The sequence below is a fragment of the Diabrotica virgifera genome, chromosome 5 (genome assembly GCF_917563875.1).
Source record: "Diabrotica virgifera virgifera chromosome 5, PGI_DIABVI_V3a".
In the NCBI taxonomy this organism is placed as follows: Eukaryota; Metazoa; Arthropoda; class Insecta; order Coleoptera; family Chrysomelidae; genus Diabrotica; species Diabrotica virgifera.
Window position 1 is genome coordinate 251,922,032 of NC_065447.1, and position 14,437 is coordinate 251,936,468.

A 14,437-nucleotide genomic window follows, 5' to 3' on the forward strand; every position below is an offset into this window, starting at 1 on the left:
AAATATATCATAGTGTAGTTTCAGTATTTCAGATAAATATAAGTTGTTTATTAGCCTGTTAATTCTGGGTTATCCACACATCCGATAATTAAATCCAATGAACATTTTAAAGACCAGGAAATGAAACAACATACACACATAGTTGGAAATTCCACGGCATCAAGGAGCATACCTTCGTTTATTTCCTAATCCATTGTAACACACAAAACGGATAAATATTATAATAAATAATAGTATAAATAAATACTTTGTTTACGGTTCGTATAATTTATAGGCTATGTTGTTGAATTAAGTCATTTTTTCTACTCATGCGCAAAAATTCCGCTACGTCGAATTATAAATTGACATATTATTTTCTTACGTCTCCAGTACGTTTCTTACGTCTCCGTTGCGTCTACGTCTATGCTACGTCAAACTATAAATCCAACTTTTGAGTATGCTGATGACAGGACCCATGCAACAAGCAACTAATCTAGAGAAACTACAAAAATCACTCTCAGCGATGACCTATCCATCCTCAGCGAATCCTTTAAGAAATGGAGATTACAACCAAGTACCACAAATACTGAAGTAACAACTTTCATCTCAACAACGGACTGGCAAACATATAATTACGAGTGTATGTTAAAAATAAACTGTTGAAACACAATAAATACCCGAAATACCTTGTGGTTACTCTAGACAGAACGATCAGATTCAGACAACACCTGACGAAAACAGCAGCAAATAATACACTACATCGGGGTTCTCTGCTCCTGAAGGCTCTCTGCCAGAATACTGTTCACCGATGTGGTTAAATAGCAGACATACCCGCCTGGTCGACACTCAGCTAATCCGTGCTTATGATAACAGGCATAAGTATACCCACCCCTACAATACAATGTGGTTGGTTACCCGCCCTTAGTAACATAGCATCACCCAAACTACGCTACGAACATGCATTGGTTAAAGAATACAACAAAATTTTGGATAGTCGTCAACTTCTAGTCCACAAGACATCCCCAATATTCTTGAAAACAGTCTCCGATCCAGGTTACCTCCTCTAAAATCCGCTCAAGCGTTGCGGCAATTCAATTTTGACTTAAATGTCCGATAAAGAGAAGAACTGGAATGTAAGACAAATCTACATTATCGTAGTCAACAGATAAACAATAGACAAACCTGGCGAGTTTGAACATTCCCGTAAGATTTGGGCAGCTCTTAATCGAATCAGAATAAACTGTGGAAGATGCGCCGACTCCCTCTACAGGTGGGGTAAACTTGCCTCGCCTTCTTGTGGCTGCAGCGCTGCAAGACAGACGATCAGGCACATACTTAGTACAGGACTGCCCACGCACAGCATACACAGGCGACATGACACTACAAACTTTGTAATGGCAACCGAAGGGTCCATAGAAAATATTATATAAAAACCCGGACATCTGTTTGTAATATGAGCCGTGGAAAACCAGAGTTTTCTAAGGCCCGGTCTTTTCACCTCCGGATAACTAGTTATCGGGAAGTTTATCTAATAGATTACATGTAAATCTCTCAGATAAACTTCCCGATAACTAGTTACTCGGAGGTGAAAAGACCGGCCCTAAGTCAAGAATTTTATTTTACGTACTCTCTTGATATATTATCATTTTTGTACAATATATTATTATTAGACAATATTGTCACATATTGCAGTAGCTTCGTCTGTGAGTGGGTGAATGCACTAATAAATAAATAAACAATAAATTAATTAGTTTAAATAAAAATAAAATGAAACTAGTGTTTTATCTAAATACGGCCCTTACTAAAAGTGAATGACAATTTAATGTTGGCTACAGTTTACTCACCGAACGAAGTAGTTTGACAGTGACAGATTTCAGGATGAGAAACATAACAAATATGACGAAATACTTTTAAAAATATTTGTTTATATAAGCAAAAGCAATAAGTGAATCGTAGTTTTTATAATGTTATTTTAAAAATGATTATAATTTTTCACCAGATTAGTTTATTAGTTATTCGATATTTAAGACATCGAAATGTCTCAAAGAGCGACAAGAACAAAAAAGTTCTACCTGTAAATAACGAACAGGAAGATTCTGAGTATTCTTTGAGGTTTAGGCCTCCTGTTTACAAACAAAGATATGGAGAAGTATTCAAAACTCTTATAGACAGTAGATGGAGGACCAAAATTAATACATTATGTGATTTTGGTTGTGCGGAGTTTGGAATCTTCACTTTTTTGAAACAGTTAAATAGACTAAACAATATAATATTTGTTGATATTGATGAAGATACATTATTGTTTTACAAATCTAAAGTATATCCTTTAACTATCGAATATTTAAGTAGACGAGAGGAAGCCTTAAATGTCAGTATTTTTAAGGGTAGTGTAGGTGATCCTGATTATCATCTGCTAAATGTGGATGTTGTGACTGCCATAGAGCTGTGAGTATGATATGTCTCTGTATGAATCATAGTGGTTTAGTAAATTTGTATTAACCAATATATAGGCTAACCCAGGGGCGTCGCGGCGTTGTCCCAGGCCTGTCAGCGCGGACTTTTAATACAGAAAATATATTTATTTGATTTTAAATGTGTAAAAAATATAAAATATGTATTAATAAATAAATCAAATAAAAAATATAATATCAAGTCAATAGACCCTTGAAATGCGCAAAACTTTATTAATTCAGCATTTATAATAAAATTAGTATATTCTTTTTCTCATGATCATCTTTCAGTGCTTCACAGTTTTTCGATTTCTCTCTAAGGCATTAAATTGTATGTGACAGAAAAAAAGGCACATCTGTGAATACTTTGGTAATTATTCTAGTTTGGTGATTATTCTAGTTGTCGATAGATGGCGCCATAATCAAAAAAGAATTATTTATTAAATACAATAATACTATTATCAATATAATCTGTACAATTTATAAGACTATACAAATGAAAGAAAATACCATTTTATAAATGCAATAGACACAATTGATTTGGTTTTATTCCAAATTGAAAATAAAATTTGACAACTGTCAGATTTAACTAAAATGTCACGTTAGAATAAATGTCATAAATGTGTATTATCACGGACTTACCTTTTTTTCTATAATTTGTGACGCACTGAAAAATGTTCATGAAAAGGAGAATACCTCTGTGACATATTTAATGAACTAAATGATATGAAGAGAAGTATTATATTTCACAAATGTGGTCTCGAGGTAACAAAGTACAAAAAACTCGAAGAAGTACAGTGGAACCTCGATAACTCGGATTAATGGGGACCGCGGCCGATCCAGGTTATCGAAAATCCGGGTTAGCCGGAGAATATAGTAAAAATTAATAAATAACCTCCATTATAATTACAAAAACATGAAACACATATGCACAGTACACATCTAAATTACGTATAGTTGTATAGAGTGTAGAGTTTTGTTCATTTCTTGGTAAAAAACTCATAAAAAAGTCATACTGTAGAGATGTACCGACACCATAATATGGTAGGTCTGGATCCTGCGTACAAAAAAAAATTGATAAATAGCAAGCTGAAAATTTGTTATTAGCTTAAGGGTGTCTAGTCGGACAAACATTAATATATGGGAACACTGGAACAGGGGAAGTTTTAACTGTGGAACAGGTTAAAAATTTGGAACGGTCAGACCACGAAAACGGCACATGTATTTTGTCCGACAGAACAGACTTAAACTCTCCGAACAGAGATTAAACTCTCATGCAAAAATCAGACTGCTATTTATCACCAAATTGGCGTTTTAATGAGTGGAACATGTAGAATATGTCAAATGACAGGAATTATGACAGGTGATAAATAGCAGTCTGATTTTTGCATGAGAGTTTAATCTCTGTTCGGAGAGTTTATGTCTGTTCTGTCGGACAAAACAAATGTGCCATTTTCGTGTTCTGACCGTTCCAAATTTTTGACCTGTTCCACAATTAAAACTGCCCCTGTTCCAGTGTTCTCATATATCAAAGTTTATCCGAGTAGACACCCTTAAGCTATTAATAAATTTTTAGCTTACTATTAATCAACTTTTTTTTCATACGCGGGATCCAGACCTATGGTAGCATAATATCATTATGATGCTGCAATAAATTTATTTTAAAGATTCGCCTTTATCAATCCTACCTAATGTTTCTAGTTTCTTTTCCAATGTCACAACATTTTTACGTTTTGTTACCATTACGTAGACAAAGCAAACACAATCTGAAGCACGATTACATTACAGAACGGAAGTGATTAATAGGCTGTACTACACACAATACGGTCACAAGGAACAATGTTGTTATTTAAGAACAGACAAGACCATTGTTTTAAAAAAGAATTTTTAAATAGTCACGTCTTTTTTAAACAATGCTAAGACAGTTTGACATAAATAAAGAAAAAGGAATACAGACAGGTGCCTGTTCTTTCCGATAAGCTGAGACGGTCGCTCTGGCTGCCGCCGTGTGCATGAATCATTTTTACTATTGTACTTATGTGTTCAAATTACACAAATACACATTATCTCTCAAATATTATTTGGCTTACATACATTTTTATTTGATAAAATTGTTAAATTGTTTATTTGTTAAATTTTTGTCTGATGAAAATCGGTCCGGGTTAGCCGGACTTCCGGGTTATCGGGGGCCGACTTATCGGGGTTCCACTGTACCACAAAGTTTAAAAAAAAACTTTTTGGCACTTCTTCGAGTTTTTTGTACTTTGCAGGGAACGATACTCATATCCTGCAACTGGCAGGCTTGAACTCACATTCATCATGGCGAAGTGAAGTGCGGTCAGCCACTAGTCCCACTGAGCTTTCCGATCGACGTATACTTTTTTATAATACTTAATAATATACACACACCGGCAAAATTAGCCGAACACCTTAAAAATGGGACATGTTCGATGTCTCGAATTTCCTAAACCTGTTGTCCGATTTGAGTGATTCTTTTAGTATATTATAGCCTTATTATTTAAGAATACCGGAGTAATAATATTGTTGCTAGATAGGTAAATGTCATTTTATACCGGGTGTATCAATCATACTGTGTTTTTTTCTTAAAGTTCGGAACACTCTGTGGAATATTCTAGCATATATAAAATATTGAAATTAAAACTCAATTATACTGTTAGGCTTTCTTAACATTTTCTTTTTTGGTTAATTTGCTTATGTTCGAAAATAAAAAAGTTATGGGCTTTAACAACTAGCCATGTTTTTCATCAATAAATCCTCATAGTAGGGGAGGAAAGTATGCTAAATTTGCAGTTACTCGAGCATTATGGGGACCTATTGGATTGTGAAGAGTGGCTGCTAAAACCAAAAAAAGTTAAGATAAGTTTTCCATAAAGTGTGGGACTCTCCATTTTTTAATTTAATTTTCCATTTCGACCAATGGTTTTTTTCGATTATAACAGCATCTATCCATAATCGGAAAAACGTTACGAATAAAAGTTGCTTATTTTTACGTCAAGAATCCAAATCTGCAATAAAAATTGGGGTGCTCCTATTTAAGATTTTAAAGTAACCCCCACCCACCTCCGTGGGGGTCGTGTTGGGTACCATTCGATAGATTTTTGAAAAATATGAAATAAGTGTATTTTGCAGTTTTACGATCTGATTTTCATCTCGCGAAATATCGTATTTAAAATTTTTAATTTACCCCCCACCCCTCTCCGTGGGGTGACGTGTTTAGTATTATTCGATAGATTTTTGAAAAATATTGAACACATATTTTTTAGGTTTTCAATCTGACGTTTATTTCGCGAAATATTCGTTTTCTTTTGTGAAACTTTGTGACTAACCCATTTTCTTACGCCTTGCTCAAATCGTCAGATTTTTGAAATATACACTATTTTGCATGTACCTACTTAACTTACCTTATCTTAATTTGACGATTTTGAGTTTTTCTAAGAATAGATTTTTTTTCGGTCCCCTCTTAATGAATTCCCCGGTGTTAAGAACCGATATATGGTATAGGTACACTTACAGGGTACAAGGTTTCGGCCCATGTGATAATCTGACGCTGACGCGCTCGAGTAACTGCAAAAATCTCCAGTTGGGTTCCCCTATCATCATTACCTGCTTAGTTTAATAAACAAGCTTAAAGTAATTCAATAGATGTATTAAATAAATAAATTACTAAGCGATGTAAGCGATGTCACAATGACGACCTCCCATGGATTTCAGCTGAACTAGCTTCGAGAGGGTTGCACATGCATTTGAATCAATTATGTAATATTCAGCATTTATTTTTGCATGTTTTTTTACAAATTTTATATACAGCATCGACGAAAAATGAACATCAGATCGAAAAACTGCAAAATACACGTATTCAATATTTTTGAAAAATCTATCGAATAGCACCAAACACGAGATTTTAAATTAAATCCCCCACCCCCCACTCCCACGGAGGTGGACCCCCACCCCCACCCCCACGGAGGTGGACCCCCACCCCCATCTCCGTGGGGGTGGCGGATTTAATTTAAAATCTTAAATAGGAGCCAAATTTTTATTGCAGATTTGGATTCTTTGAGTAAAAATAAACAACTTTTATTCGACACATTTTTTCAAATTATGGATAGATCGCGCTATAATCGGAAAAAAATGATTGTTTCAAATGGAAAATTAAACTAAAAAATGAAAAGTCCTCCACTATATGGAAAACTTAACTTAACCTTTTTCTGGTTTTAGCACATACTCTTCACAATCCAATAGGTCCCCATAACGCTCGAGTAACTGCAAATTTAGCATATTTTCCTCCCCTACTGTGCATATTTTCCTCCCACATAATTAAATGAATCGAATTGGAAAATATTAAGAAATCCTAACACTACAATCGAGTTTTAATTTTAATATTTTACATATGCTACAATATTCCACAGGGTGTTCCAAACTTAAAAAAAAACACAGTATGATTGGTACACCCGGTATAAAATGATATTTACCTGTGTAGCAACAATATTATCACAACGATATTCTTTAATAATAAGGCTATAGCATACTAAAAGAATCACTCAAATCGGACCACTGGTTTAGAAAATTCCAGACATCAAACATGTCCCATTTTTAAGGTGTTCGGCTAATTTTGCCGGTGTATATATATATATATATATATATATATATATATATATATATATATATATATATATATATATATATATATATACAAGGAGAGGTTAGCGCGAGTTAATAGATATCGGCATGGCTCGCAATAAGTATGAAAGCTCCTGTTTAGCTATATCATTGCTCCTGTTTAGCTATATCATACTGATGACGACTAATAAGTCAGAAACACGTGTCTATGGTTGCATTCCAACTTGTGCATATTTTGTTTTTTTATATATATATATATATATATATATATATATATATATATATATATATATATATATATATATAAAAATAAATAAGCAAAATCATTGGCTAATACTCGTAAAGTGAATGTGAATTTAGTTGGAAATATATAAAATGATGAAGGGTCATCATTCCATACATTTCTGTGCAACTATATACACCGGTGTTTCGGCCTATTTGGGCTTCGTCAGTATAGTGTAGCAAGTTAAAAAAGTTGTTTGTTAACTTGTAAAAGGATTACTACAGGAGCAAGGTTACCAATTTTGGTCAGGTTGTTAGAAGACCCGCAGTCGCAAGGCTACAACTAACATTGCCAAGGAGGTAAAGCTACCTGAGGAAATGAAAAGCCATAACATTATTAAATAAAATGATGTTGGATAATCGAGTACAAATATAAAAATAAATAAGCAAAATCATTGGCTAATACTCGTAAAGTGAATGTGAATTTAGTTGGAAATATATAAAATGATGAAGGGTCATCATTCCATACATTTCTGTGCAACTATATACACCGGTGTTTCGGCCTATTTGGGCTTCGTCAGTATAGTGTAGCAAGTTAAAAAAGTTGTTTGTTAACTTGTAAAAGGATTACTACAGGAGCAAGGTTACCAATTTTGGTCAGGTTGTTAGAAGACCCGCAGTCGCAAGGCTACAACTAACATTGCCAAGGAGGTAAAGCTACCTGAGGAAATGAAAAGCCATAACATTATTAAATAAAATGATGTTGGATAATCGAGTACAAATATAAAAATAAATAAGCAAAATCATTGGCTAATACTCGTAAAGTGAATGTGAATTTAGTTGGAAATATATTAAATGATGAAGGGTCATCATTCCATACATTTCTGTGCAACTATATACACCGGTGTTTCGGCCTATTTGGGCTTCATTACTTCATTACTAAATTCACATTCACTTTACGAGTATTAGCCAATGATTTTGCTTATTTATTTTTATATTTGTACTCGATTATCCAACATCATTTTATTTAATAATGTTATGGCTTTTCATTTCCTCAGGTAGCTTTACCTCCTTGGCAATGTTAGTTGTAGCCTTGCGACTGCGGGTCTTCTAACAACCTGACCAAAATTGGTAACCTTGCTCCTGTAGTAATCCTTTTACAAGTTAACAAACAACTTTTTTAACTTGCTACACTATACTGACGAAGCCCAAATAGGCCGAAACACCGGTGTATATAGTTGCACAGAAATGTATGGAATGATGACCCTTCATCATTTTATATATTTCCAACTAAATTCACATTCACTTTACGAGTATTAGCCAATGATTTTGCTTATTTATTTTTATATTTGTACTCGATTATCCAACATCATTTTATATATATATATATATATATATATATATATATAATGTTCTTGAACTCCTAAGTGGAGCATAGAGCTTCAGTGAAAACGCGCCATCGGGTTCTATTTTGCGCTAGGGCCTTCACCTCATTCCAAGACTTTCCTTGACTTCTTATCTCGTCCATGATGGATCTTCTCCAAGTTTGTGCTGGGCAATAATATATACTATATAGGTATATAATAATACTTTTTTATTATACTTTTTTATAATACTTATAAATGGAGCCTAGTAGGGCCATGACTTGATTGACTATTCTCCTCAATCTCCCTTCTTTTCTGTTGCTTTCATCCTCCAATTAGTGACATTGCATCTTTTTAGATTGTCTTCACCAATCCACTTGTTAACTTTTATTAGTCTGTTTTGGATTTCTTCTTCTATATTTGAATTTCATGTTATAATAATTGTTCCTAGATATTGAAACCTCTTAACTACCTCAAATTTATATGTATTTTAATTTGTTTGTACTGTTAAATACTTTGGTCTTACATATTCTTGGTCTATGCATTCCATGTATTTTGTTTTTATGTCATATATAAGTCCTTTTCTATTCATATTGGCTTCTAGCAGCAAGTTTTCCAGGAGACTAAGCAGAATAGATGAAAGTGGGTCACCTTGCCTTACTCCTTCATTTATTAGGTAACTGTTTGATGTTTCATTACCTACTTTTATTTTGTTTTCTGTTCTTCATAGTATTAGTGGTATCATTCTAATAATTTTTCATTTCGTTTCATTATTGTTCTTCATTCTATATTGTATCTATTATTAATATCTGCATTTCTTCATGAAGGTGGTTTCCTCAATATTTGAGGATCTCAGATGTTATTTGGTTGTTTCTGAACTTTTATTTTTTAGGCTCTCAATAATATTTTTAACTTCTTCCCTGGTTGGAGGCGTCTTGTTGACATGATTTGGATTTGACTGTGTACTTGCATATTCTTCCTAGGTATCTAAGTTTACTTCCAGATTTTCTTGTTGATTCAACAAATGTTCAAAATATTCCTTCCCTCTGTTTAAAATGTCTTTTTCATTCATTAAAATGCCTCTCATAAATAGAGGTTTAATACAATATTATTTATTTATTATTTATTTACGGACCGAAGTCCATTAGTACATGATACAATTAAATTAAAATGTCACACAAATTAGAAAAATAAGATCTAGTAGGTACAAAATTGGTAAATACATAACAAACAATAATAAAGAATAAAATTACTTGCTCTCATTTAACAATTGAGAGCTAGAACATTTTGAAATTGACAAATACAACTTATCCTAGAACAAAGACAATAACAGTAGTTGACAAATCAGTCTTGAAATTAGAACATTAAGTTAAGTATAAATGTAATTGTGTGGAAAACGCAGTAAAGTCGTTCACAAAGAAATCAATTTGCGGAGATAATGTGTTTGCTAATTTAATAGTTTTAGAGAGATAGGAACTTGAACCATAATTTGTGCGGTTAATGAACTCGTGGAAGGTGGTCACAGAACGGGTGGTTCTTGAAGGTCCTTTCTTTGGTCCTGATTATCCTTTCTTTTTAATTTTTGCCCCCTGATACTGATTTCTTATATCTTTATTTTTGTAATTTTCCTCAATTTCTTCCTCAAGTTTTTCATTATAAATATTTTCTTTTCTCTTAGTATTTTTTTAGTTCTTTTTCATTAGTCAGTGTAACTCACTTGCAGTATCTTCTTATCCTAACTTTAGCATCCTTAGTATGTACTAATTTACTTCGCTCCTCTAATTGTTTTCTCCATTCGTCATCCAACCATGTTTTTGTCATTTTTTATTTTCTTCTTTACTGGTTTTGGCTGATTTTACAGTAGAGAAGAGAATAAAAACTCTGGTTTCCCTTCTAGGGGAGTGCAATTAGAGCGAAAACATGCATTGTTTCGGAAAAATTTAAACAAACATATTTTTTTTTAAACTTTTTTTGTCTGTTTATATACGTGTTAAAGTAAAAAGTTCTAATCGCAGATTTGGCCGCTAATTGTTTATTAATTGTTTAAACAATAACAATTGTTTTGTATAAATAATTTTAAAAATATCGTTAAATTCGTCATTTTACTTTAACCAATATGTTTCTATTTTGTTTTTGATTATGCTGAATCCGAATATGGCATTGCAATTTGAAAATTCTTTTACAGAAGCTCTTATACAGTATGTCTGCGTAGCTAGGAACCACATGGAAAACTTTTTTATTATCAATTTTACGAAAAAAGTTATTCTTCATAAAATGCTCTGGATAGTCAAAAATCTAAAACTCAGCCATCAGATATCAAATTTTATTAATTTTATACGAGTTATGTCAAAAATATGAATTTCGTTAAAGAGTAAAGTACTTACCTTTATATTCCAGAATATCAAAAAATGCTATTATGAAAAGTTGTTGGAAATTAAAAACTATGTTTAAATATACAATTAGATCATCCTAATAAAAAAAAAATCAATTTTTTCTCAAATTACGGATACTCATCATTTTATTACAATTATGATAACTATTTTATTATCACTTACGAAAAAAAGTTATTCGTCATAAAATGCTCTCCCTGGTATAAAATCTAAGATACAACCATCAGATATTAAACTTTTTTTAATTTTATACGAGGTATGTAAAAATATGAATTTTTTTAAGAGTTAAGTGCCTTTATTATTCACAATATTTTAATTAGAAGGATGTAATTGAACACTAAAACAAATTTTTTAATTCCAAACAACTTTTCTTAATAACAATTTTCGATATTGTGAAATGTGACTTTACTCGGTACTTTACTCTTGAGTGAAATTCATATTTTTTGACATACCTCGTATAAAATTAATCAAATTTGATATTTGATGATTGCATCTTAGATTATATACGATGCAGAGTATTTTATAAAGAATAACTTTTTTTCTTAAAACTGATAATAAAAAAGTTATCAATAGGTTCCAAGTTACACAGACATACTGTATAAGAGCTAAAAGAATTTTTTTTTTCTGAACATTTATTATTGTTGAAGCTTATTATTAAATGTATTTTAGGTAAGTTTTACAGAAAAAAGTTTTGATCACTTTGTATATATAAACATTTTTTTAGCTGGTAATTTTCGGTTTTTTATTACATTTTTGTTATATTTCTTAATTTTCACAAAAAGAAAGAGTTTATTTCATTTCTAAAGTAAAATAATTTAGTGAATTTTAAAGATTACATCTTATGCTTCAAAAAAGCACTTATAAAACTGTAATAGATCTGTTCAAACTTGAGCAATACCGTCGTAAAGTGGTGGTAATTCTATAAAACTACGAAGATTTCAAAAATTACATTTTTTGAGACGTCATATCATCTGAATTAAATTTTTGAGATTTTTTTTTTGAATGAAACATCATTTAGTAGGATGCTTGAAAGGTAAGTTGTGCAAAATTGAGGGTTTTATAAGAAAAATTGTAATAGTTACACATTTTTAAATCATTTTCCGCCCACACCGTACTTATGCCCATACATTTTATTTCTTGTTATTATAACCATAAGATGGCTTAATTATTCTTCTTTCATGTTCAGTTTGTAAAATTTCATTTGATCCCTTAGTGAAAGAATTACATTAAAATAACTCAACCGTGCATTTCGCCGTACGCTAGTTTACAGTGCGCCAATGTTTGTGAGAAGGGTGACTTTAGCGTGATAAATAAAAAATTATAGAAGATACAGATTTAATTTTAGAAAATTCTTTATATAAGGTTTTTTTGTAAAATTTTCTGAATTTTTCAATGGTCAAGTCAGTTTTTTTCTAAAATGTATATTTTCGGAGTTATTAAAAAAAAATAATTTCGTAGTTCATTTGTTTAATAAAAAATGAAGCACCCACTTCTCGAGTAGAACTTTTTGTTATGTTGTTTATTAAACATTTCTTAATGAAATTACAAAAAGTTCTATCTTGTTTGATTTTTTCCGAAGTGAAAATCTATATGGACTCCCCTATTCAGAGAGAATAAATCTTTAGCCTTTTACTAAAATTGTAGAATTAAAAAAACTGTGTTTTGATCTGGATTTTTGCAAATAGATAAAAAATTACTCATACTGGACCTGTATTAACAACTGTACTATTAGTCCGTTCTTTAACGGTAAAATATTGCAAAATCTCTAAATTTTAAAGAACCGCTTGGATTGACATGAAATTTGGCATACACATAGCTAACAAGTCAAAGAAAAAAAGTGGTATTGTGCCGATATGTGCTTTTGCCCTGGGGGTGGTTTTCACCCCCTCTTGGGGTGAAAAAATATTCGTCCAAAGAAAGTCAGGAAATGGATAAACTGGCTAATTTTAAGTAACTTTTGTTCTGTAGAGTTTTTTCACTAAGTCAATACTTTTCGAGATATTTGGCAGTGAATATGTTCATTTTTTCAACAAAATAACACGCTTTTAGACGGTTTTTCGCAAATAACTCAAATAGTAAGTATTTTGTCGAAAAAATGTTCTTAGCAAAAATGTAGCCTGTAAAATTAAAAAAAAAATGGTGTATATATCACGTCTCTACACCTAGTAGAAGCAGAGTTATAGCTAATAAAAAATATGTTCATATTCGTCAAATTCCAAATGGAATACTTTAACGTGAAATATCCAAAAATGAAGCACATTTCGGGGAAAACTCATTACAACTTATTTAAAGTGTTTAAAAAAAGCTTTATTTTTGTTTTATAAAAAAAAATTTTAGCATCAAAATTAAACAAGTTACGCTCAAAATAAAGTTAGTCCCTTTTGGTTTTGCTAAAAAAATCGAGAAAATCGCCCCCTAATTAGTATCTTAAATGAACTTAATAGTTACGACTTCACAAGTTTCTTGACTCGTGTATATATTGTTTATATGATCTGTAAGTTTCATCGGTTCAAAGTCCTTATTATTGAAAGGGCTGTAGTTAAAAGGGGTTGAACGAGTCACTGATCACGAATGTATGCAAATTTAGAAACGCCAAATCTTAATCAATTTTTGTCTAACAGAAAAACAATAAAATACATGATATTCAGAAAAGCAAATCTGACTTTTTTTTGTTTCTAGAGATTTTTGGTATCTCTTACAATTTTTAAGTCATTTTGAAAAAAAGCATATTTTTCAAAATTTAAATTTTTAAAAATTTTACTTTGAAACCAAATTTTTTCAAAAATAAGCACTTTGAATCGATGAAACTTACAGATCATATAAACGCAACATAAGTAAAATAATTTGTGGAGCGGTAACGATTAGTTTCATTTAAGTTGCTAATTAGAGGGTGGTCTTCTTTATTTTGAGCTTAACTTGCTTAACTTTAATGCTAGAAACTTTTTGATAAAAACAAAAATAAAGCTTTTTTTAAACACTATAAAAAAGTTATAATGGGTTTTCCCCAAAAAGTGCTTAATTTTTTGGATATTGCACGTCGAAATGTTCTATTTGAAATTTGGTGATTATGCTATTTTTCATTGGCTATAACTCCGGTTCTACGAGATCCAGAGACCTAACGCGTACACCATTTTTTTTTACTTTTTTATACGCTATATTTTTGCTAAGAACGTTTTTTTCGACAAAATACTTACTTTTTGAGTTATTTGCGAAAAAGCGTCTAAAAATGTGGTTATTTTGTTGAAAAATGAACATATTCACTCGCAAATAACTCGAAAAGTGTTGACTTGGCGAAAAAGTTCTATAGAACAAAAGTTACTTAAAATTAGTCAGTTTACCCATTTCCGGACTTATTTTGTACATATATTTTTTCACCCCCAACAGGGGGTGAAAG

The 14,437-nt window shown here is 31.6% G+C and overlaps 2 protein-coding genes across 3 annotated transcripts in view; one reads left to right on the forward strand and one right to left on the reverse strand.

The window, feature by feature from the left end:
• LOC126884837 (uncharacterized) overlaps positions 1-14,437 on the reverse strand; it is a 332,062-nt gene that overhangs the window by 293,598 nt on the left and 24,027 nt on the right. The gene's annotated exons all lie outside the window — the stretch shown is intronic.
• Positions 1,881-14,437, forward strand: part of LOC114339827 (uncharacterized) — a 99,005-nt gene continuing 86,448 nt past the window's right edge. For both annotated transcript variants that reach the window (XM_050651089.1, XM_050651090.1), the window contains exon 1: positions 1,881-2,424. In XM_050651089.1, the coding sequence (XP_050507046.1) occupies positions 1,958-2,424 (467 nt within the window). In that variant the 5' untranslated portion in view covers positions 1,881-1,957. The remainder of the gene's footprint in view (positions 2,425-14,437) is intronic.